Raw genomic sequence first — 24,698 nt, 5'->3', positions numbered from 1 at the left:
ATCAAAGGAGAAGGAAAATGTCTTTTTTCCTTTTTCTCCTTTTACCCTTTTTAGGTTTCCTTTTCTTCTTTAATCAACTCCCTCTTTGCCTTGTGCCTATCAACAGTCCCTGCTCCTACTCAAACGCTAAGCTTGAAACAGACTTTTGAAAATCAAATTTGATTTTTGAAAACACAGAAATAAAAGTCTGAAAAACTCAAACCCATTACATACTGCATACCATCTTAGTCAACAAGGCAACAACTACCCATGAGTTCATGACCCATGACTTGACCCAACTGCTAAATTTTCTAATTGGGGCCACTTGTATTGCCTTGCCAGTCTATTTCCTTCATGCAGTGCCCTTCTGTTCTGTAGGGTAGTCGTAGTCTCATTAACACAGAAGCAGAAGTTTCAATGGAAACAAAAACAGAGAATAAAAGAGTTGCAATGCAAACAAAACAAAACAAAACAAAACAAATTCTTTTTTTTTGAAACAAAACAATTTCTTATGAATGAAGCATTCTCATTTTGTTTTCAAAAAGCAAAGAAAACAACCACTTTTATATTTTTCAAAACCAAATAAAAAAGACAACCTTTGGCACCACGAGAGGGGCTCATATAACTTTCCGTTGATTTCGGTCGTTTTTATGCTGCATGAAGAAGCCGCGCATTAAAAATCCTATATAATTATTCACCATCTCCCGCGATTGCCGCACAAAATAGAAATTAGATTTAGAAGAGCGAAAAACTAAAGGGAAAAGAAAAGAAGAAGAAAAAGTTAAGAGAGAGAAAGCGAAGCGAGTGGAAGAAGAATGAATCATTGAGATAACAAACAAACATTCTATCTTTGGATTGTTTGTATAAAACCCATATCTGTTTGCTCCTCAATTCCAGCTCTGCAATTTCCATTTTTTAATGTTTTGAGAGCTAACAAACTGCAACCCAGTAAACTCGGGTTGGTTGCTCCGGACTTCCGACCCCGAGCTCAGCTGACAGTTTCCCGATCCGGGTCGACCCAAAGTTTGGCGGGTGTGCCGTAAATGGTTATTGGGTAGAAGGCCGGCGATGGGTTGCGTGAGCTCGAAGCAAGCAGTGTCGGTGACGCCTGCGTTCGACCACTCGGGCGCGTTCAGGGACAATGTGGGGAATTCGGGTAGAAGTCGGGTCGGGTTGGGGGAGGTGGAGAAGAAGAGTAAGAAGGGCGCTGAGTTGAGTGGGAGCGAGTTGGGTGAGTCGGGAAGAGCGAGTTCAAATGGTGGCTGCGGTGGTAATTATCATAAGAGTAACAATAGTTATTGCGAGTCTTTGAGTTTCAGATTGAGTAATCTGCAGAAGTATGTGGAGGGTGAGCAGGTGGCCGCCGGCTGGCCGGCTTGGCTCAGCGCCGTCGCCGGCGAAGCCATTCAAGGTTGGGTCCCACTCCGCGCCGATGCCTATGAGAAATTAGAGAAGGTTCCTTCTCTTTCTCACTCATTTTATTAAGTTCTGTATGCAAAGTTTTGAGTTTTTGTGTGATGGATATTAATTTAATTTGCTTAGTTTCTCATTCCTGTTCAAAAAAGTTTTGGCTTTTACAGAAATGTTGAAGATTAACGTTAAAATTCAATCTAGTGTAACATTCCCATTAGTCATATTCTTGAACCTTTTAAAAAAAAGTTGGCAATTTTGTCGAGAAAATTAAGCTATTTTCAACAGGGTGATCTTGCACTTAACTTTTCCTCTTCTATAAAAGATAAAAACTTTAAGCATTTACTTGTTTGAAATTGGTGGCATGCATCAGAGTAAGCTTTTTAAAAAAAAAACCTTTTTCAGATTGTTTGGAATTTTCATGAAACAGTATCTGGTTTTGTTCAAATTAAAATGTGATGCTTCAAATCCAAACGGGTGTTTTTTGGACTGTCTTCTCTGCTGTCTAAACTTTTAGTACATAACTGTACTATATCAATTTTTCTGCCCAGACTCTGTGTTCTTATTCAATTACAACTCTTTATACAGATTGGACAGGGTACATATAGTAGTGTGTTCCGAGCACGGGACCTCGAAACTGGGAAGATAGTTGCCTTGAAGAAGGTGCGGTTTGACAATTTTGAGCCGGAAAGCGTCAGGTTTATGGCCCGAGAAATATTGATTCTTAGAAGGCTCGACCATCCAAATGTCATTAAACTGGAGGGCTTAATTACTTCCCGATTATCATGTAGCATATACCTTGTGTTCGAGTACATGGAACATGACATTACGGGACTCTTGTCTAATCCTGAAATCAAGTTCAGTGAGGCACAGGTTTGCTTGCCTTGCCCTTGTGAATAATTGTTCTCATTCATAGCCTTTTCTTTTGTGCTGTTCTACTTCAGGTTTAGTCATCTATCTTGTCATCCACTTTCATGCTAAAATGGGTGATGTTGGTTTTATTTTGTAGATTAAATGTTACTTGAAGCAGCTGTTATCTGGACTTGAGCATTGTCACTCGCGGGGTGTAATGCATCGGGACATAAAAGGATCAAATCTTCTGGTGAGCAACGATGGAATTTTGAAGGTGGCGGATTTTGGATTGGCAAACTTCTGTAATTCTGGGCAGAGGCAACCCCTAACCAGTCGTGTTGTCACTCTATGGTATCGTCCTCCTGAACTTTTGCTTGGATCGACAGATTATGGAGCTTCTATAGATCTTTGGAGTGTTGGCTGTGCATTTGCAGAGCTGCTAATTGGGAAACCTGTTCTTCAAGGGAGGACTGAGGTGATTAACTAATCAGAATCCATGGCTTTTCATTATCATTTTTAGTCCTTATATCTGACTGATGTATACCAATGGAAGCACATACAAAATCTCAATGAGAAAGTGAAAACAACTTATTTTTTTCTCTCTAGCCATTATAATTACATTAGATTTAGAGGCACATTTCACTGAGATATTTGGTGGATTGGCTTTCATAATGAAACTCAAGGGTACAGGAAAATGATTGAAAATAAACTACAAACTGTTCAGCTGGCGTGAGCTCTTTAAAGGATGTGTATTATGCATATGAAGAGACCTCCATTAGTTTCGTTGGTAAAATAGTCTACATGTTTCTCAACACAGCAGTCCGAAGGCAAAGTCCTCCATTGTAATTGTGCCTGCATAATTAGAGGAATTAAAGATATGTTTTTCATAACAAGTGTATAAACATATGAGAACAAACATGTGACTTAGCATGGGATAGATTAGTAAATCTCTGTCATGTATGTCTTTTGAGGAATGCAAAAGAATTGTTTGTTGTCATACTTTGCTTTGACTTCTCCAGATCAAGTTCTTATAGACATTTTCCACTTGCAGGTTGAACAATTACACAAGATTTTCAAGCTTTGTGGCTCCCCACCAGATGATTACTGGAAAAAGTCCAAACTTCCTCATGCAACTCTATTTAAGCCACAACAACCTTATGATAGTTCTCTGCGGCAGACCTTTAAAGATTTACCTACAACCACTTTGAACCTACTAGAGACTCTTCTTTCTGTAGAACCACACAAGCGTGGGACTGCCTCCTCTGCTCTTGCATCCGAGGTAACTATGCAAAATAATGTAATATTTCATTTTTTATACTTGCAGAAAACTACATATAAGAGAATGTGCTTCATTAATTCATTGCTAAACCATATGGTTCTAAAGTCCTTTTCCCCTTAGTGCACTGTGCTTCTTATTCTTGGTGCCCTAAATGGAGTATGTATGCACAAAAATTTACCTTAAGCATCGATTCTCATTGTTCATAATCTCCTAATAAAATATTCTTTATTACCATTTTCAGTATTTTAAAATGAAGCCTTTTGCATGTGATCCATCAAGCTTGCCAATATACCCACCTAGCAAAGAGATTGATGCGAAAAATCGAGAGGAGGCAAAGAGGTGAGGATTCACGTTCGCTTGTATGAGAAAATTTTGTTTAGTTCCTCACCAGAATACGAAAATTGATACTTACTTTGCCACAAAATTTTCAGAAAAAAGATTGGAGGGCGAGTTCGTGGATCCGAAACAAGAAAGCAAACAAGAAAATCACTTGGATGTAGTAAATTAGCACCAGCAGAGGTCTCTCTCTCTCTCTCTCTCTCTCTTTTCGTGTATGTTGTTTGTGGAGATACATGTTCTAAGGTTAGCTTTGGAAGGTTCTTAACGGTCATCTCAACCTTGTCTTGCAGGACTTAGCAGTCCAGTCTCAAGTTTCATATAAAATCAATGCTAATAATGGAAATATTCTCAAGGAAGAAAATGCTATCACAGGCAGGGAGTTGCCAAAGCCATCAGCTGGTAAAGTAGAAGAGTCTTCGCATGTAAAGAATGCATCTCAAGGAGACATTCCCTTCTCTGGTCCGTTAGAGGTTTCTACATCAAGTGGTTTTGCATGGGCAAAAAGGCGAAAAGATGATGCTTCCATAAGATCACATACTCGGTCTATTTCAAGAGGACACATTTTTAATGCAATAGAACCTCCAATCGCAGTGCATACAAGAAATAACTTTGACTCAAGAAGGCATGAAAATGGGGAGCTCAAGTACAGGGTGCGCACTGACTCTAGAGGGCATGATTCATACGAGATAGCAAAGCTCGCAATGATGAAACAATGGGGCAAGCTTGAGCACCCAGATTCCTTTGATGCTTCGGATGGGTACCACTCGCAGGAATTATCATTGGCACTTTATCAGAGAGAGGAAATGGCAGCTAAAAGTGATCTGGTAAGTTTGTACGATGTAAGAATTTAGATACATTACTAATTTGTCAAAGACTAATGTAATGTATCATGATAACTGAATCACAATCCTGGTTTTCTGACTTTTGACTTATGGCATCATTTTTGAAATATTGATAACCATTAATTTTTCTGGTGGGGAAATTTCGTCTGAGTCCCATTCAAGATGGCAGATTTGCACATCTATTATATTCAGCAAGTTCATTTAATTTTCATGTGACAACTGGGCATGGCCTTGTAAGATGGTTGAAAAGTTGGTTGAATTGAACACAAAGGAAAACAAGTACCCTCAATATATATAATCACCTAGCTTCTTTAGCCTCATTAATATTGGTTTTGTGACAGGGTTTTCAACTTCAAGATCAAGGAGACAAGGTTGAGTTTTCCGGACCATTGTTGTCTCAACCATATAGAGTTGATGAACTTTTAGAAAGACATGAGCGCCACATCAGAAGGACGACCCGGAACTCATGGTTCCATAGAGGTACAAGACAAATACTATGAATATTATGTATATCTTCTATAAGTGTTTTCCCCCAGACTCTGGCTTGGAAAGAAATTAGTTTTTGTTTAAAAATTGAAGTCAGAATACTATGGTTAATGGTTATTCTTAGTTTGTACTTTATTTGACCAAGATAGTTCTTAAGCAGAGGTTTAAAGTGCACCTTAATGATATTTATAATGGCCTTTGTGTGGCTAAAGATTGTTACTTCTGAATTGCAGGTAAGAAGCAAGGGAAGTAATTGACTGATAGGCCGCGTTTGAGTAAATTAGAAAGAGAACTGGTCTCGACAACGAAACAGATAATACAAGAGTTCAGGTTGGGAGCTGGCATTTCCAACTAGGCTGCCATAACAACTATTTAAGAAAGTGAAAATCTCCACCACAAACTCAGTGACAAAAGAGACGTAAACTACATTTCCACTTAAGGTTATTTGGAAGAGGTGGAAAAGAATGGTAGAGTGATGGGTTCTCTTCTTAGAATAACATCTGTTTTCTCCCTTATTCAAAACTTTTTGTTTGCCTAATTAGTTCCTTGTTTCAAAATTTTATTTTTATTTTCCGTTAAAGTCCCATTGGGCAAATGTATAGATTAGTGATTATGGTTTCTGAGGAAAAGCCTTGTATAGTTTCTTGTTTCGCAGGCTAAGGCATTATTCCTTGTAGCTTTGGTTCTTCTGAACTTCTTAAAATTTCAGAAGAGTCTTGAAATTTTTTTTAGAAAAATAGCAAAAAAGGAAAGATTCTATAGCCCATACAAGATGATCTTTCTTCCTCATGAACTCTATTCACAGGCTGCATATATAAACGTTAGACAAGCTTGATCAATCATCACAGAGAACGCTCTGAGCCTCAAAATCTGAAACCCTGAAGGTCAGATCAAATAACTCATCTCAGGGCTGAAATCATTGCAGAGATATAACATTCAGAGGCCCAACATCTGAAAGCCTCAAGCTCAGGTCAAATAACTCAGCTCAGGGCTCAGTGTTTGAACCAAAATCACAAGCATTACATGTCCATCATAGCTAAAGCCAAAACATATCTTCTGCTAAATATCCAAAACCTTGATATGAATGTATGTTTCTGCAACTGATCGCAACCACAACCTTAGCTGCAATGCAACTATAACTTTGGGAGCTTTGTCTTGGACTCTCATGTCAAAGAATCATATGGTCATTTCACTTGTAGACAAATTCAGGTAAAACCAGCAGGAAGAAGATGCAAACTCTGTTCATAGCTAGATTTAAATTCCATTCAAATCATGATATAACCACACAGCATCAGCAACTAATAGAATCAGAACAAATACAAGACAACATTAACTATCTAAAACCTTATCTACTAGGCTCTTGTGGATAGAGCAAAGAGATTGGTGCAAATCAGAGCATGGGTATTTTAGTAAAAATGGAGGGCTCCAGCCTTCCAGCCTCCATCATCACAATGTAAAGGGGGTACATGAAAAGGAACCAATGGGCCAATGTGTCACTGCCATTGCCATATACAAAAGACTTATATAGTGCAGTAAAATTAATAATTTAATCTGAAATTATGCACCAGCAAACAGAGCTTTTCCTTTTGAGATTAAAGTAAAGACCATTTTCATAGTGTGGGCCCTCCATGTTGATTAAAACAGAGTTAAGGAAGCAATTGGTATTTACTGTTACCATGATTACCCTAACAAACACATGATGGTGAAGCTGGGTGAAGGTTCTGTTTTTCATAAAACTTCACATTTGGAAGATGAGATCTCGCTTTCATAATCTTCTTCCCCAATTGAAAATATTCTCTCAAATTATGCTGGGCTGCACATGGCATTCATGGAGTGGCTGCAATCATTTCATGGACACCGCTTGAGATGATGATTGCAATCTCACCGTTCATGCTGTTGACTTTTTGCTTAAATCACTTCACTTGCATTGCATGCAAGGCACGTGGGTTTAGATCTCCTTGACCCTGTGGGCCTAGCTCTGACCCAACATGTGCCTCTGATTTCTGCAATGACAGTGTTCCTTTGATTACAATTTACAAGGAATTTTATAGAGATCAACAAAATAACAACTTCAAATACTCAATGGTATTGTATTCTTAACTAAACCAATCTAGTGCCTTTGATTCTCTGAGGATTTTGCTTCCTATGTTGGCTGCCTTTCTTATCCCCTAATAAGCCAGTAGAAGACACGTGTGATGCACGTGACATGGAAACATCAAGTTCCCTTTTTTATTTTTAACTCGGATAAAGAGTAGGGAGCACATCCGCCCTAACCAACTTGGCTAAACACATATCTGTAAAATTAGAAAATTTTGAATAATATGTTCAAGAAATGATACTCTAAATTACTATAACATACACAAATACTATATTGGTCAACAAACCTAACTTACATATACTTTAATTACATTCAATATAAAAATAAAATATATATATAAACGAGAATAATGAGATTTCCTTGTATAGAGAGAGAACAATGTATTTTATTTAAATGTAAATAATAATGTGTTAAATAAAAGCAGCTCTATGCTCAAATTTGGATCACTAATCAACCATTACATGCATATAATTATACCTTAATCACTACGCATGGATGAACAAACGAAAATATAATTCTTCTCCTAAATTTAATCATTCTCTATTTTTGTTGTCAACTATACACAACTTGAATTTTATTAGTATTCTATAGGTATTGGACCAACAAATCATTAGTGACAAATTGTCATTAGTGACAACAACGAAGCTAAAATTGATTAGGCAGTGACTACCAAACTAATCAATAATTTTAATTGATTATGTGATAATATAATGTGTTGTACAAAATTACTATCTAATAAAGAGAGATTGCTTGCCCAGCACAATTAAGAATTAACTGTCACCGTCCATTACTTGGACTGGATGAAAGTATGTAAATGGACGGCACTGATTGGTGCCTTAAGAAAAACCCAAGAGATGACCTTTCACACCAAGCCAACAGACGGCCCAGCGTTTGACCTAAAAACAAAAAGAAACGGCCCAAACTTGGAGGGACCAATCCTTTGAGGGTAATTATTCAGTACTTTCCAGACCGCATCAGTAGGTGGTCTGGTCTGCACCACCTGATGTGAAGCTTGTTTGAAATTCCATATTTATCCGATTCGTGATTGGTTTATACCAATGCCAGTTGGTGGTCCACAACACAGCTAAGCTAAGCTTGTCCAATGTTTGACTTTCACTAGACGGATACACGTGAGATCAATCACGTGGTTCCAGTTGCTAGACGACAGCGATTGGCACTTCAAAGCTGTCGTATTGTCGAGAAAGAGCAAAAGGCGTTTCGGGAAACGTACAATTTGTAGAAACGAAAGAAACGTTTTGATGAAACAAGTGCCGTCGGATCGTGTGACGTGTCAAAAGCATATGGCACCCACAGAGAGAGCAGAGAGTAGCGCACTGCGCACACAATAATTTTTAGGTATGGGGATTGGGAATTGCTACACTACGACATGACGTTCCTTCTATCGTACCCCACGCTTCCTCAGAAAGCTGAAAACATTGGGATTTTAATCTTTGGAAAACCTTGCACTGTAAATCTGACAAAATATACGAATAATAATGAAGAAAAAAGAATCTTTCACTTATTAATTAATTATAAATTCGTATAATTATAATTAAATTCAACCTCCATGACACTGTGTGTGAAAAAATTTCCCTTCTCTTTTCTAACTTTCGAGAGGGAAATAAATTTGGACAGAATGATAATATTTCAGACACAAACAGAAGCCTAAAAAGAGAAAAAATTAATTTACGTACTTTTAACTTAACAGTTTACACTGTTCCATTTTTACCAAGACCCAAGAAAGAAACGTAATCTTTTTCAGACAGTAACAGTTGTCTTTAATCTTTGTTTAACTTTGTAACTAATCAATTTATTAATTAATTTTCCAGTGTCGTATTTGCCACGTAGGGTCGGTGCCCGATCCATCTTCGCACCCAAACAACAGCAAAAACAAAAAAAAAAAGAGAGAAGAAAATTAAGAAAAACAAAAGAAAAGAAGGCGAGAGTTGCAGACACACACAGGTGCCAAGGACAAGGAGACGGGTCTGATAATTTTCTCCTTTTCAGTCCACTACGCTTCTCTCTCTCTCTCTCTCTCTCTCTCTCTCTCTCTAAATTCCTACGGTTTTCTAATTCCCTCTCTCGTATTTGCTTTCTCTTCCCAAAACCCCTCCACTCTCACTTCTTCTTGGAAATTCAATTTCCCCTTTTTGTTCTATCTTCCTATTTTCCTCAATTGGCGAATTCTTTTGCATTTCGGGAAACGCCGGAAAGGTTGGTTCGTTCGGGTCAGGTTTGGGCCGTTGTAGAACCGGATAAGACGAGATCTGGCTAAATCTATTTCTTGGGTTCGAAATTGTGATCCAATCGGAGCTTCAGTGAATTACCGTTTTGGATCCGATCGGGGGAGAAACAGCGCCATCAGATGGCGCTGTTCAGACGATTATTTTATCGGAAGCCGCCGGATCGGCTTCTCGAGATCTCCGAACGGGTGTACGGTACGTCACCCTTTCGTCTCTCATTGATAATTTTGCGAAATTCTGGTTTTTTTGTGTGCTCAATTGTTGAAGTTTCGTGTGGTTTCGGGGCAATGCGATTGAATTTGCGTCAAATTGAGAGTTTTTTTTTTGGGGTTCTTGCTGTAATGCATTATGCTCGGTGCACATTTTGTTGTAGAATTATCCTCATTATTTGTGCGCACATGTTGTTTTTGTGTAAGTATTGAACAAATGATGGGAAGTAGTTCCCTGCTTTGCTTGAATTGTACAATTGATACTTTGATATGGTAAAACTAGCTGAGGCAGAGCTGTAGAGTTACAAGAAAAGTTGAGGAGATTGAATTTCACTGCTTCTGTTAGTGAGTCACTCTGAAACTGTATTCTTTTCATATTGGCTTTATTGCGCTCGTGATCATGTACCTGGTGTTGAAATGGAGCTCAATTGAGAAAGAAAGATTTTAGTTCTCCTTCTTGGTCTAAACCTTTTGTGGGTTGTGAGAAATGTAGAAAGGTTTCGTCATGTGACATTACCGTCTTTTGAGAAATTAAGATATTCTTCTCTCTGTAATTTCTTCAACATGGTTTTTCTTTAAAAACTGATAAATTTGTTTGGTTGAATTGTATATCATTGCTTTATGGATGGTGGAAGTTTATGCATTTTTTGTACTCTTTTCTGTTTCGACGCTCTTATGTGGATTTTATTTCTTTAGCAATTCTCTTAGTTGAAAATTGTGATACATTAGTGTTAATGGGATTGATTGTTACTTCCTTTTCCTCTTTATATGCAGTTTTTGATTGCTGCTTCTCCACCGATGTCTTGGAAGAAGATGAGTACAAAGTATACTTGGGTGGCATTGTAGCACAATTACAAGACTACTTTCCAGATGCTTCTTTTATGGTGTTTAACTTTAGAGAAGGGGAGAGGCGGAGCCAAATTTCAGACGTGCTGTCTCAGTATGACATGACAGTTATGGATTACCCTCGGCAATATGAGGGTTGCCCACTGTTGCCACTAGAGATGATTCATCACTTCCTTCGATCAAGTGAAAGTTGGTTGTCATTGGAGGGGCAACAGAATGTGCTGTTGATGCACTGTGAAAGAGGAGGATGGCCTGTCCTTGCGTTTATGCTTGCAGGTCTTCTGCTATACCGTAAGCAATACAATGGGGAGCAGAAGACTCTTGAAATGGTTTACAAGCAAGCTCCTAGGGAACTTCTCCATCTTTTGTCTCCCTTAAACCCACAGCCTTCGCAGCTGAGATATCTTCAATACATTTCACGAAGAAATTTGGGATCTGACTGGCCTCCATCAGATACACCTTTACTTTTGGATTGTCTGATACTTAGAAACCTTCCACTTTTTGATGACGGAAAAGGTTGCAGGCCTTTCATACGTGTTTATGGTCAAGACCCTTCCACACCGGCTAACAGAACTTCTAAGCTTCTCTTTTCAACTTTAAAGAATGAAAAGAATACCCACCTCTATGTACAGGTAATGTCTACTTCATGCAACAAAAACTGATGAATAAGATAATTTTTTTTTTTTAAGCGTTCTTATGAATCCTAATCGCAGGCAGAGTGTGTGCTGGTAAAAATTGATATTCGTTGCCGTGTTCGAGGGGATGTGGTTCTTGAATGCATCCACCTGGATGAAGATCTCGTTCGTGAGGAGATGATGCTCAGGGTTATGTTCCACACAACATTTGTACGGTCAAATATATTGATGCTTGGCCGTGATGATATTGATATTCTTTGGGATGCCAAGGATCAGTTCTCAAAGGACTTCAGAGCAGAGGTATGTTATTGTTTTTTTTATGTTGGTGTCCTTTTCTGAAGCTGTAGGAGTTGAATGCATACTGAAATCTGCATCAGGTACTTTTTCTGGACGCTGATGCTGTTGTGCCTAATCTCACCACAGTTGTGGCAAGTGAAGATGGAAATGAGACAGGGAGTGCTTCACCTGAGGAATTTTTTGAGGTGGAAGAGATCTTTAGCAATGTAATGGATGCACAGGAAGTGAAGGTGGACTTCCACAGGTCCATGACTCACAACAATACTCTTAAAGATATAGATCAGAAAGAAGTCTGGAAGGAGGATTTAGATCCTCATGCATTCCTAGACTGTACGTCAGATGATGGGAAACACAAAAAGGACAGAAAGGCGGATTCTAATATTGATGCGGTGAAGGACATTGCTGTTGACGACGTGAAGTACAAGCTGGATGAGGTGGATTCAAATCTCGATGCAGTGAAAGACATTGCTGTGGATGATGGAGATATGAAGTCAAATTCCATCCTGATTGCTGCTGATGTGCAGAATCAGACTGGAACTAAGGAAGTGGTAGAAGAGGTGTGTCGGAAATTGGAAGAGATGGAAGATATAATTAATGAAGAAGACTCGGCTATACAGAAGAGGTTCGAGACCAAGATTTCACAACAAAAAGTGAGTGCTGAGGTCTCTAGACAAAAAGCTGAGAAATTGCAGCCACCTGCTTCTAGGAAACAGCCTTCATTGAACACAAAAGTAGCTGCAGAAACAACTGCAGCAAAACAGAAGACTAAACAACTAGAAACTCAGGGTCCTTCGGCAAAAGTAGCTAAACCAAACGCAGTATCTAGGTGGATTCCCCCTAACAAAGGCTCTTATACTAATTCAATGCATGTTTCATATCCACCATCAAGATATAATAGTGCACCAGCTGCTTTTGCAAGTACTGCTTCCTCAAAAGATACAAATGCAAATGCTAAATTGAAGGCTTCTTCTGGGACTGTAGTTTCGAAGGATGTGGAAAATGAACCTAAACATGGTAAGGTGGATGCTTTGAAGCCTTCAAAGTCTGCACCAGAGACACTTACGGAGACACTTACGGAGACACTCACATCCTGCTTGCCATCAACACTACCACCAATTCAAGAGACAGAGTCTTCCTCTATTATAACAGCACATATTGGCCTACAACAAGTAGTGCCCCCTCCACCTCCGCCTCCACCTCCTCCACCTATGTCTCACATCTCTTCATTGTACACTCACCCTCCTAAGTCTTTGTCACCAGCTATCTCGTTGTCACAGGTAGCTGCAATAGCAACTCCTCCACCTCCTCCTCCTCCTCCACCGCCACCTCCACCGCCACCTCTTCTAAGTACAAATTTTGTCTCCTTGAAGGCCCCTTCACCCTCGTCCTCTTTTCTATCTCCTCCCCCACCTCCACCTCCACCTCCACCTCCACCTCCACCTTTATCTGCTCCGTTATCTAGCAGGCTGAATACTGGTATAGCTTTTCCCCCTGCACCTCCACCTCCCCCTCCCTTGCAATCTGGTGGGCAGAATAGTGGCACCATATTGCCTTCACAGCCTTCATCTCTTTGGAAGGTTGGGTACTCTTCAGCTGCCCGTGTTATGGTGGCAACTTCTCAAAATTCACCACCTCCCCCTCCCCCTCCACCTCCTTATGTTGTAAGTGCATTGAAACATCTTGGAGTTGAAGTACCTACCCCACCACCACCGCCGCCGCCACCACATGCTCGTGTTACTCCACCTCCTCCTCCACCGCCGCCTCCTATGGCTAGAGTATCATCTACTCCACCTCCGCCGCCCCCACCTCCTTTATATGGAGCTCCACCACCACCACCACCTCCAATGCAAGGAGCTCCACCCCCTCCACCACCACCACCACCTCCAATGCAAGGAGCACCACCCCCTCCACCACCACCTCCTTTACATGGAACTCCACCTCCACCACCCCCACCACCATTTTCAGTACATGGAGCACCTCCACCACCTCCAATGCATGGAGCCCCACCTCCACCACCCCCTTCAATGCGTGGAGCCCCACCTCCACCGCCCCCTCCAATGCATGGGGGACCACCTCTACCACCTTCAGGGCATGGTGCACCTCCTCCACCTCCACCTCCTGGTGGAGGTCGTCCTCCTCCACTGCCTGGAGCACCACCTCCGCCACCACCTCCAGGGGGTCGTGGTCCTGGGCCTCCTGCTCCACCTGGTCCTCCAGGTGGTGCTCCACCACCTCCAGGAGGTCGTGGTCTTGGGCCTCCTGGGAGAGGGCGCGGACGTGGGATTGGGGCTGCTGCCACAGGGCCTCGAAGGTCCTCCTTGAAACCACTACATTGGAGCAAGGTGACAAGGGCGTTGCAAGGAAGCCTGTGGGAAGAACTGCAAAGACATGGAGAGACTCAAACGTAATCCATTTTATTTTCTACTTATCATTGCATTAGTAGGATGTTTTCTATAAAAATAAAATTATGTTGTTGCTTTGAAGGATCATACATGTTCAACACTCACACATTCATTCCTGATCACTAACGTGCTGCTCTTTACTCTAGTGCGCCAGAATTTGACGTGTCAGAGATAGAGAGCCTTTTCTCTGCTACAGTTCCAAAACCTGCTGATTCAGGAGGTAAATCTGGTGGGCGCCGCAAGTCTACTGGTTCCAAAACTGAAAAAGTCCACCTGGTAATTTTATATAATTGGTTATTTTGCTGTAAAATCATCGCATCTTCTAAAAGTTATACTAGTGAAAGGTGATTCTTTTGATTGTTCCTTTTTGTGGTTGTTATGAGATTCGATTCTTCTTTACCTGACTTTATTGCCTGTCTTAATTTGAATAATGAAGTGTACAAAGTTTTTTTTCCTATAACAAAAGAAAATGTTACTTGCAATGATGAATACATGGAAAAGTATTTTGTATGTGCTAATATAAAGTTTTTCTCCTGGCTATCCATTGTGGCCGCCTTCCTTTTAATGTTTCAGACAAAAAAATCATTGAAATAGTATGGGCAGGAAACTGTAACATGACTTTTCATATATTTTCAACACCTAGATATATGTTCTGTTAGAATGTAACTATTTGTCGTCCATCCCTCCATGCCCCTGGAGTTTTTTTTTTTGTATAGTTGCACTTAATATTGATTAGTTGAGTGTGCAACGATGCCGCTTGTTACCTATATTTGTAAAAGCAAAGATTTATTTTGATGAAGTTTCTTTTTTCTTTTTGCAATATAATGTTAGATGCTATTACTTCTCTACTTTCTTACTGTGATTCGCTGTGTACCACATTTTAGATTGACCTGAGAAGGGCAAACAACACTGAAATTATGCTTACAAAAGTTAAGATGCCGCTCTCTGATATGATGGTAAGCTGACACAGTTGAATTTCTTCTTCTTTTTTCCTTGAATTTAATGTTCCATGCTGTGAATATAGATAATTTGCATATCTGATGAATCTTCTTTATTGGCTTTTAATTTCCAAATTTGGAATGCTGATGTAATAATTGAACATTTTTCTTACTTAGCTAATGATGTATTGTTATGCATATTTTCAGGCTGCAGTTTTAGCAATGGATGAGTCAGTATTAGATGTTGATCAGGTGGAAAATTTAATCAAATTTTGTCCTACTAAAGAGGAGATGGAACTTCTCAAGGTGTAGCTTCTATTTTATTTAGAATTTGTTTTTACTATTTGTTGGTTATTCTTTAGTCCTTGTACACATTTAAGAGATTTTCACTTTTGTATTTGCTTTTAAGTATCGCCATCTTCTCATTAATTATATATTTGCTTGGTTGTGATTTCTGTTGTTTAGAATTACACTGGTGACAAGGAGACGCTGGGGAAGTGTGAACAGGTATGCCAAATTCGCAACATTTCATTCTTGACCAGGCCATATTATTTTCTTGAAGTATTTCCCTGGGTAGATTTTTTTACTATGATTGAGACCTCTGGCCCTTTCTGTGTCATATACAAAAGCTTTGACTGGGTTTTGAATATTTTAAATTATGAAATTATGATTCAACTCTTCTAATGTCCCAATGAGCTTGTCCTCCTTGACGTTATAATGTTGGAGAGACAGATGACGTTATGTGCATATTTGATTTTAATTTCTCTTGAATATTTTTACAGCTATAAATAATTGTCAGACATATAAAGTCTACGTACATTTGTTATGTTTCAGTACTTTTTGGAGTTGATGAAAGTGCCTCGGGTGGAGTCAAAGTTGAGAGTATTTTCTTTCAAGATTCAGTTCGGCTCTCAGGTTTGGTAGTATCTGTTTTTTTTTTCCCTGATGTCAGTAAATGTGACCTAAATAATGTCTTCTTTGCATCATTGCCTGATTATTTAACTCTTTTACAGGTTTCGGAATTCAAAAAAAGTTTAAACACAGTAAACTCTGCATGCGAGGAGGTATGTCACTACTAAGAATGAATTGCTTCCTGCAGTTTATAGACACCAGTTTTAACTTGGTAATCGATTACTGCTCAATTAGGTTCGGAACTCTGGCAAGTTGAAGGAAATTATGAAGAGTATTCTTTTTCTGGGAAACACACTGAACCAAGGAACTGCAAGGGGTAAGTTGTAGCGGAAGTGTTTTTATGTTTCTTGACTTAGGGCATAGTAGGAAGGTTCTTTTATATGTTTCTTAAAGTAGATACTTGGGCTATTTTACATCTCCATGAGTAGCATGGTCAATGTTGTAGACTGGGAAGTAGCACTGCCTCAGGTCTCTGAATAGCTTTTAGAAGCTTGTGTGCCATTTGATTTAACCATATGCAATCCTTGGGGAACATTGTGCTGCTGTTTGAAAATTCAGAGCACTGTTGGGTTCGAAGAGAAAGATTTGATTAATCTTTGCATCACTTTCTTCTATGCATTGTGCTTCTGTTTGAAAGTTCAGAGCACTGTTGGGTTCGAAGAGAAAGATTGATTAATCTTTGCATCACTTTCTTCCATCCATTGGCCAGTAAATAATTCACTTAGGCTTCTACAGTCTATGGTCTATGCCCAACTTTATTCTGAGGCGTGTGCTTCACGTGCTGGAATTGTGCACAATTTTTTAAGCTGATACCAAGGACTTGATCATGGAATTTTTAGATGGGCCTAGGAATTTATCCTTGACAACCAAGACCGGCAATAGCATCCATTATATTTGAAACCATCTCTTTGCACTTGGCTTAGTTTTATGTTATTTTTCTGATTTTTCTTGCATACTTATTTTTTATATTACAAAACTGGTTTCACAATAATGCAATAATATTTCCTGAAGTAGCCTTGGTGAAATAAAATGAATTGTCAAATGTTTTATGCAGGTTCTGCGGTTGGGTTCAAATTGGACAGTCTACCGAAGCTCTATGATACACGTTCCATTAATAGTAAGATGACACTCATGCATTATCTTTGTAAGGTATGTTTCTTAAATTTTTTTGGTTATGCAATGAAACTTATGTTTTGTGGCTTAATGTGAGCTAGTTATATATAAGAAAGAAAATTCATGTAGTAAACTCAGAGGGACTGGATGTATATTATTCTGGATAAAATCCTAGGTACTCTTTAAATATGATATGCCAGGTTAACATTTATGCTCTGTGTGGTGTTGTATTGTTGAGTTGTCAATCAAATTGCTTTCTTGTATTGTTGAGGTGGGCATCTAGTCCAGTATCATTGTAGCTTCTTTTGTGTTTTTTAATACAATATCAGTTCCTTTTCAAAAGAAAAAAGAAAAATTGAATTATGCTGTGTGGCTAGATGATTTAAGTGATGCCAGTTGATTCCCAACCCCAATGGTCTTGTCCAAAAAACCATAAGGAAAGATGTTTTAGTTTCTCCTTGAGATAATAGTATGATTGGAAGCAGGAAAACTATATGCTTTGCTTAGTGTTAAACTGATTGAGAACTGATGAATAAGAGATGATTGCTTGCAAAATTTATGTCTTCATTGCCATATGTTTATGCATACAAGTTCTCTTTCAGATGGACATATTATCTGTGTTTTGTATAAATGAAAATACTGTTATAATTTGAATCTCAGCTTTGGCTTTCTTGTGTCTTAGACCCTTGCTTCTAAATCACCAGGACTTCTTGATTTTCACCGGGACCTTGTCAGCCTTGAACCTGCAACAAAGGTGCCCATCTGTTTCATTGATTTTAATTCTAAGCATTGTAGTTAGATTTGTATGTGACAGATCTCGCTTCCATGCAGATACAATTGAAGTCTTTAGCAGAAGAAATGCAAGCTATAATCAAGGGGTTAGAAAAGGTCAAACAGGAGCTGGGGGCATCAGAAAATGATGGCCCTGTGTCAGAGGTTTTCCATAAGGTATGTAGTCTTTCTCTTTTTAATGCTTTTAAGGCTTAGTGAATGCCTTTATTTTCTTTGTCTGGTTTCTTTATCGGTGCCCTTAAAAATTTTTTGTTCTTGTTTTCATTGTTGAAATTTCTAGACATTGAAAGAGTTCACTACTGTTGCTGAGACCGAAGTGACATCTGTGACAAACCTATATTCTGTGGTGGTAATATGCGAATTGTGAACCGTCTCCTTTCATCGGTGTTATTTTTTATTTTATGATCATAACTTTATCATTTGATTTTGACGGACAGGGTAGAAATGCAGATGCACTTGCATTATATTTTGGTGAGGATCCTGCCCGTTGTCCATTTGAGCAAGGTTAGTTGTGGATGTGATATTGATTCTTTAGATACTGAAATTAGCAAGAGGCCCAGATGCTGCCTACAATGGTATAAACATTGTAGTACATTCTTGCATTCCCCAAGAGTATATGTTTTGAGTGGGTCCATTATACAGGTCTTTTATTTTCGGTGGGGGAGGGGAGGGGGGTTATATCACTTTACATAGGCTTATTTACTCTTTTCATGTAGTCATTCTGAAGCTGACTGCAAACATATTGAACCCTGTTTTGATGAATGCAGTTACTGCAACTCTCTCAAATTTTGTTAAGTTGTTTCGGAAAGCACACGAAGAGAATGGCAAACAGGCTGAAATGGAGAAGAAGAAAGCAGATAAGGAAGCTGAAATGGAAAAAGCCAAGGGCATTAATCTCACAAAAAAGGCAACAAAATAGGTGAAAATGATAGTTGTTAAGTTGTTTTGGAAAGCACACAAAGGGAATTGCAAACAGGCTGAATTGGAGAAAAAGAAAGCCGATAAGGAAGCTGAAATGGCAAGGCCAAGGGCATTAACCTCACACAAAAAAGTAACACAATAGGTGAAGATTATAGTCATGCTACCACTGCATGGGGAAATTGAGCTCTCCTGCCATACATAAGAGTGTTCGGTTGCAATGTTTCTAACCAGTGGCAAGGAGCATATTGTCTTTAGGACCCTGGTCAGAATCCTTTTCTCAGTACTTGTGCAAAGGAAAGCCCTTCAAGGTTTTGTTTGGATGAGGGGAAGGGGCAACTAGTTGAGTCCTCCGGCATTTGAACTGAATGCATGAAGCTTAACTTATACATGCTTGACAAGATGTTCAATCAGATGATCATGGTCAACTGATCAATCATGTTGGATATCGTACAAAGGGACCAGACCTTGGCTTTCACTCGACAGTTCTATACCATTAACTGAGAAGCAAAGGTTCCCTAGGCAATCTGGTTTCGAATGCCATCATGATGTCGGATCTGGCCCCTCTGGCATCCTTCTGAGAGAGCAAGTTCAGTCTTGATTCAGCCTAGGAAATCTGGTTCTGGCTTTCACCATTCGTTTGGCATAAACTGTACAGCACCAAGGAAGATGCCTTTGGGATTGTAAAGCACACTCCTGCTGTACCATGAAATCGTGTACAAATCACACTAATCCTCTCCTTAGTTTAGAATTCAATTCATTTTCCTGTAACATAACATTTAGTTCCTCTTTCTTTTTCCTCGTTACATCAAAATTTTGGATAGGACCCCGTCATGATAGATGTTGTATAGGTAAATCAGGCTAAGAAAGAGAGTAGAAGACGGGGATTTTTTATTTTTTATTTTTCTTTTAGTGGTAATTGTAAAGTAACTATAGGCTGATTTAGAAACTGCTTGTTTCGTTCTTATGGTTAATTTATGATTGAAGAACGAAGATGCAACTCGTTTCACCAAAAGAAAAAGGAAAACGAATGAAGATACGAATAATTATTTTCTTTATTATTGACCTTGAAATTAAAAGATTCAGAAGAAGGGTAAAAAAAAAAGTAAAAATAAATGACAAATGCTGAAGTAATGCTCAAATGAATTTGCATATTGCTAGTTTTGTACACAATTACAATAAACAAATACAGTGAATGATAAAAATAGAATAAAGAAGTTGCAAGGGCTTTCGATTAACAAGTAATTTCATATTACAATTACATTGGAATTTGACCAATGACATATGTCTATGCTAAACCAATACAGAACTAACTCACAAAAAAGAAAAACCTATGTATCATCCACACTGTAAAAGTTGCCAATCTACTTGGCTGGCACAAAGCAACAATGACCATAAACAAACTCGTGTACAATTTTGATCTACTTTTTGTTCCCTGTGCTGTGCATAGGATCACTTGTCCTACTTTCGGATGCCTTATGTCTTGAAAGTTGCCTGGTGGTGTGATTGCCAAGCAAAAGAAATCAACTTTGAATTCAAGATTGAAGATTGAAGATACAAACAATTTGCAATACCTTTTTTTTCTTTCTATTTTCTTTCCGATGAAAATGAAGAAAGAACGATATTGGATTTGTTCTTTGATTTGGTTGCTTGAATCAAATTCATGGAAGCTCTTTCAGAGTCTTCAAATTTCCATAGCCACCACAACTTTCTTCGTCTCTGTATTCGATCCCACAAGAGTGTTTACCTTCTTGATCAGCCCAAGAACTTGGCTTGCAGCTTTTAAAGAACATAAAGCTCACAATTGTGTCAAGAACAACAAGAACTGAGTACAAATAAGCAATCAAAAGCCCCTCTAAAGCCATGGAAGATCCAAGCTTTCCTGCAAAATGACAAGCTCTTACAACCCGGTATTGGAACAATGCTTCGATTGCAGCCAGGGCCAAGTTGACAGGCAGAGCCAGAGACAAAGCAGTTGCAGTTCTTCCTCTTATCAAAATACATGCCTTGAGAATTGCCAAGTAGCCACCACTCCTCTCTGTCCCTGATAAAACCAATGACAAGTTGCATATTATGAAAGCATTGGCAAGAACTATAGAATAAAGAACAGCCCCAGATGCTGATAAGAAGAGGAGGGTGTTGGGAGACGAGAACCCAAATCCTTCAAGAAAATTGAAGGCAATGAATAGCAGAGAAAACACGGTTGCATTAGCAGCGAGGATCAAGAATGAGTTGAAAATATGGGTGTGGAGGAGTGGGATGTAGAGAGAAATGACAGAAGAAAAAGAAGGGTGTGATGAGAAAGTTGTTGGCTTTCGGTGATTGAGATATTGAATCACAGAGGCTTTGGTTATGAGCAAGAAGGTGAGGGTGAATGGTATGGTGAAGATTGAGGAAGAGATTGTTTGGGAAAGCTTGTGGTTGAGAATTGAGAAGAATTCTGAAGAGGGAGGAAAGCCTGCAGCATCAAAAAGACTCTGAAGGCGGATGTAAATGGTGGGCAAAAGAGAAGAGCTTGAAGGAACCAATGCTTGAGAGATGAGAACTGAAGCTGAGAAGGGTAAAGCAATGAGTGCCACAATTGAGGTGAAGAATTGGTAGTTCTGAAGAAAAGTATGAACTGATTTTCTCAGAATCTTGCCTGCTTTTGCCATTGAAATTCTTGGGTGGTCTTCTTGCATTGCAAGGGAAGAGAGATGTAGATATCAAACTGGGTGTGTAAAACACCAACTGGGTGTATATTAGAAGAGACTTGTGTTTTGCTCTCTCTCTCTCTCTCTCTCTCTCTCTCTCTCTCTCTAATTGGTTGGTTAGAAAGAGGGATTAAGGGGGTTGGTGTTTTGGATGCCTGGACTGGCCAACAACTAAAAACTAACAAATTTGCAGAGGTGGAGTTGTTTTGGCAAAGCTATTGTTTTTATCAAACAAATTCCTTGGACTCTTTTGGGCTTATTTTTTGTGTCTTTGTAATCTCCAAATTCCCAACGTAGTAGTTGACAGAAGGAGGCCTGTTGTGGCAATTTCTTGATGTAAATTTATGAGCTGAAAGAAACCTTTTTTTCCTCATGGCTTGGCTTTTGCTGATACAAAGAGTGCCTGTTTTGGATTGCTTCTACCACACATTGTTTTTGCTCTCGTTTTTCTTTTCTTTTTGTTTCATGATGATAGCATTATTTTCTAGCTTATTATAGCTATAGCCTCATTGTTACTCATGGGAAAATTTAATTTTTCTTGTGGGATCCGCTTCCCTTGAATCTTAAGTATTGCTTTATTTCTGTTTTGTTTTATATATTTGATTTGGATGTAAAATCAAAGGAAAATATGGGTGAGATTTGGACTTCAACTCTATTAAAAGAAAGGTAGTTTTTCCTGTTTGTCAAATATATCTATAAATTCTATATAATTATTCTCAAAGGCAGACACGTGCTTAACTAAATTGGTTAGGACGGATGTGCTGCCCGCTTGCACCCGAGTTCGACTAGAAAATCTAGTTAAAAGTGGATCAATAACTTTTTTTATTTATAAAATTGGTTGTAATCTTGTAGGTAGTTGGTCCATAAATTTCTGAATTGATAAATATTTGGCATTCACGCCAAATATAAAGTAGGGTCCGTAATTCCTTATTTTGTAATGTTTCACGTGGCACGAGTTATAATTCTTAGCTTGCAAGAAAATTATAATAATAGCTACGTACGAAAGAAGAAGGAAAAGGAAATGTGGAAAATCTTAAATACAAATCTGGTTAGACTAAGATGGGTGGGTTACCTTCTTATTATATGATTATATCAACAATTATTTATGAAAATAATTTAATTGAAATTGAATCCATCAATACTTGTTGAACATAAATCCTCACCGTCCATTTTGTCATTAAATTGCATCCCTGATAGATGGCTCCACCTCTTGAAATTATGCACAAACACAATTGCACACCATCCATTTTGTCATGAATATTTCTAATCTGCTTCTCTACGTTTACAAATGTATATATATTCTTCTGATAAAGCGATATTTTGGAAGTATTATAATGTATGAAGAGAGGGATCTAACTCGGATAAAAAGAGATGGACACACTTTTTTAGCCAACTGACGTAATCTACAAAATAGTATGTATAAAGTTGATTGGATTAATGATTTAGAATGCAATAATATGAGTGCAATTTCTGGCCAATAAGGTACAAAGATGATGGGGTATTTATCGTCTTCATAATGCCGTTGGTGTGCAGACTTTTGTCTTGGTCGGGTGGTTACTTGCCTACTTAGCTTGAGAGTTCTGTATATGCCTATATTGCCAATATTAATTAGGTTTGATGGAATATAGAAAGAGCTGTTTTTGCTTTGGTGAGGTGTCTGTGTTTCTGGTGACCTTCTAACTGAAAAGTACTTAAAAGAAAAATATGTTATGGTTGTGAGTAACAAACTTAAATTAATCCATCCCTGCGAAATATATAGATAGATTACCTATTTGAAATAACACGAGTTTACTTGATATGTGTAATTTGAAGATATCACGTACAATTTTTTTGAATAATAATCTAAATTATAAGGGGAGGTGGGTTTCTCTCACACACTACCAAGGTGTTGTTAGAATTCAAATATGAGATTATTAGTCTGCAAGTCAAGACTCTTTTTCACTGAATTAGACCCCGTTGAGAGAGAAGGTACGTACAACTTTTACTTGATAAAGAAGTGAACTCAAAAAATTCAGTCATGGCCAACATAATGACAATGGTAAAGTGGAGCATTTTCACATAAATAGACCGGCATAATTAATTCTGATTTCTTACAATCAAAGGGAAGTATATATGTTCCTTCTGGGCTGTAGATAATTGGCTATGAATCATGCACACAACAAGGTGCAAATGAAGTGAAAGGAGAAAAGAAACTGTGAACATGGAAGTAGAGTTAGCATTTTTCATGTGCGGTAATTTCTTTTTCTTTATATACAAAACGACCAACAAACAATTAAGACACCCTAATTGGGATTATTAATTATACTTTATTGCAATTCAAATCCAAGACTTTTCCAACAAAGGATAGAGATCATAGCATAAAGTTGATAATAAATGATTCAAGAACACATATCAAGTGGCAATTATTTATTTATTTTGTGTTCGAAGTTTATTTGGCAAGAGGTGTTTGATCTACCAAACTATTGGAGCAATTCCATTTAATTTTCTTATTGTGAAAAATTATAGACCATATATGGGTTGTAGCCCATGACAGGACCCGACCCAATTTCCGCTTTGGAAACCGAGCCGACTCCTATGCGTGTCCGACACCTGGCGGATGTCGGGCACAAATGACCTTTTTGCCCTTCTCCTTAGTTAGTTTTCTTCTGACTTCTGCCGAAAATTCGGCAGAGTCTCCCCTGAAATTTGATCAAATCCCAAGTCTTTCACCTGTTAAAAAGTCTCAAAACAACCTACCAACAACCAGACTAAACCAACAACCACATTTCAACCTCAGTTCTTTAAGTTCAACAGGATATCAGAGCATTTCTAAACAAATTTACCGAATTTACAAAAAGTTACAACAAAATCCTACATTTGGTGGTGGGGCGGGAGCTAAGCTGATGGCCCGGGCGGTTTCCTTCGTTCTTCTAAGGCCTGGGGGCGAAAAACAAGTTAAAAGTGTGAGTGGACAAAAATACTGCTTATGAAAACATTTGAGAACATAATAACCCCCGTTTGAAAAACATAGGGATATAAAATTATAATCTACTCATAATCAACTCGAGACATTGCAATAAACGTAAATAAACATATTTTCATAAATGCTAACATGATATACACAGTATATTCGAGTAACATATACGGAGTATCAAAATACTGATAGAAATGCATGAAATCGTAACTGCATTAAAAACTTAAAAATCCTTTAAAACTGCCCCCTAACTGTACCCCTGATAACCGTCAATTCCCTGGCAGGTCTCGGGCGCCACGCAGTCCACCCGAGCCGCAAACTGGCGAAATCAGGGGACTATGATCAGCCTGATCCGCCGGCAGGTCCTCGGTGACACCAAGTCACTCGAGTCGCTCAGGCAGGATGCAGGGGACCGTAGTCAGCCTGATCCGCAATCCTGGCAGGTCTCGGGGACACAGAGTC

The 24,698-nt window shown here is 38.7% G+C and overlaps 3 protein-coding genes across 5 annotated transcripts; 2 read left to right on the top strand and 1 right to left on the bottom strand.

Annotated features, from left to right (window-relative positions):
• The first annotated feature begins 736 nt into the window (after positions 1-736).
• On the top strand, positions 737-5,863 carry LOC117628078 (protein IMPAIRED IN BABA-INDUCED STERILITY 1). The gene is made up of 9 exons (XM_034360443.1): positions 737-1,434; positions 1,978-2,262; positions 2,399-2,716; positions 3,293-3,520; positions 3,762-3,859; positions 3,952-4,039; positions 4,150-4,683; positions 5,043-5,181; positions 5,421-5,863. The coding sequence occupies exons 1-9, from the start codon at positions 1,048-1,050 to the stop codon at positions 5,438-5,440; spliced, it is 2,097 nt and encodes a 698-aa protein (XP_034216334.1). The 5' UTR covers positions 737-1,047; the 3' UTR covers positions 5,441-5,863.
• A 3,345-nt stretch (positions 5,864-9,208) lies between these two features.
• Positions 9,209-19,590, top strand: LOC117627066 (formin-like protein 20). 3 transcript variants are annotated; one of them, XM_034358968.1, is made up of 17 exons: positions 9,209-9,723; positions 10,512-11,215; positions 11,297-11,518; positions 11,596-13,919; positions 14,064-14,193; positions 14,802-14,873; positions 15,063-15,161; positions 15,321-15,362; positions 15,690-15,770; positions 15,869-15,919; positions 16,002-16,083; positions 16,822-16,916; positions 17,563-17,634; positions 17,712-17,828; positions 17,953-18,021; positions 18,115-18,176; positions 18,440-19,590. In XM_034358968.1, exons 1-16 carry the CDS (start codon positions 9,651-9,653, stop codon positions 18,145-18,147), a joined length of 4,266 nt encoding a protein of 1,421 aa, XP_034214859.1. In that variant the 5' UTR covers positions 9,209-9,650; the 3' UTR covers positions 18,148-18,176; positions 18,440-19,590. The 3 variants fall into 3 exon arrangements, with proteins under 3 accessions (XP_034214859.1, XP_034214858.1, XP_034214860.1); XM_034358967.1 differs by having other exon boundaries at positions 18,110-18,176; XM_034358969.1 differs by lacking the exons at positions 17,953-18,021; positions 18,115-18,176; positions 18,440-19,590 and having other exon boundaries at positions 17,585-17,634; positions 17,712-17,827.
• Positions 19,591-19,789: 199 nt separating this feature from the next.
• LOC117628140 lies at positions 19,790-21,727 on the bottom strand. Its single transcript, XM_034360517.1, has one exon. The coding sequence runs from the start codon at positions 21,269-21,271 to the stop codon at positions 20,252-20,254; it is 1,020 nt and encodes a 339-aa protein (XP_034216408.1). The 5' UTR covers positions 21,272-21,727; the 3' UTR covers positions 19,790-20,251.
• Between the last annotated feature and the right edge of the window lie 2,971 nt (positions 21,728-24,698).

The sequence above is a fragment of the Prunus dulcis genome, chromosome 5 (genome assembly GCF_902201215.1).
Source record: "Prunus dulcis chromosome 5, ALMONDv2, whole genome shotgun sequence".
Taxonomy (NCBI): Eukaryota; Viridiplantae; Streptophyta; class Magnoliopsida; order Rosales; family Rosaceae; genus Prunus; species Prunus dulcis.
Note: the sequence above shows the minus strand (reverse complement) of the source record. Positions and strands in the feature narration are given on the sequence as shown.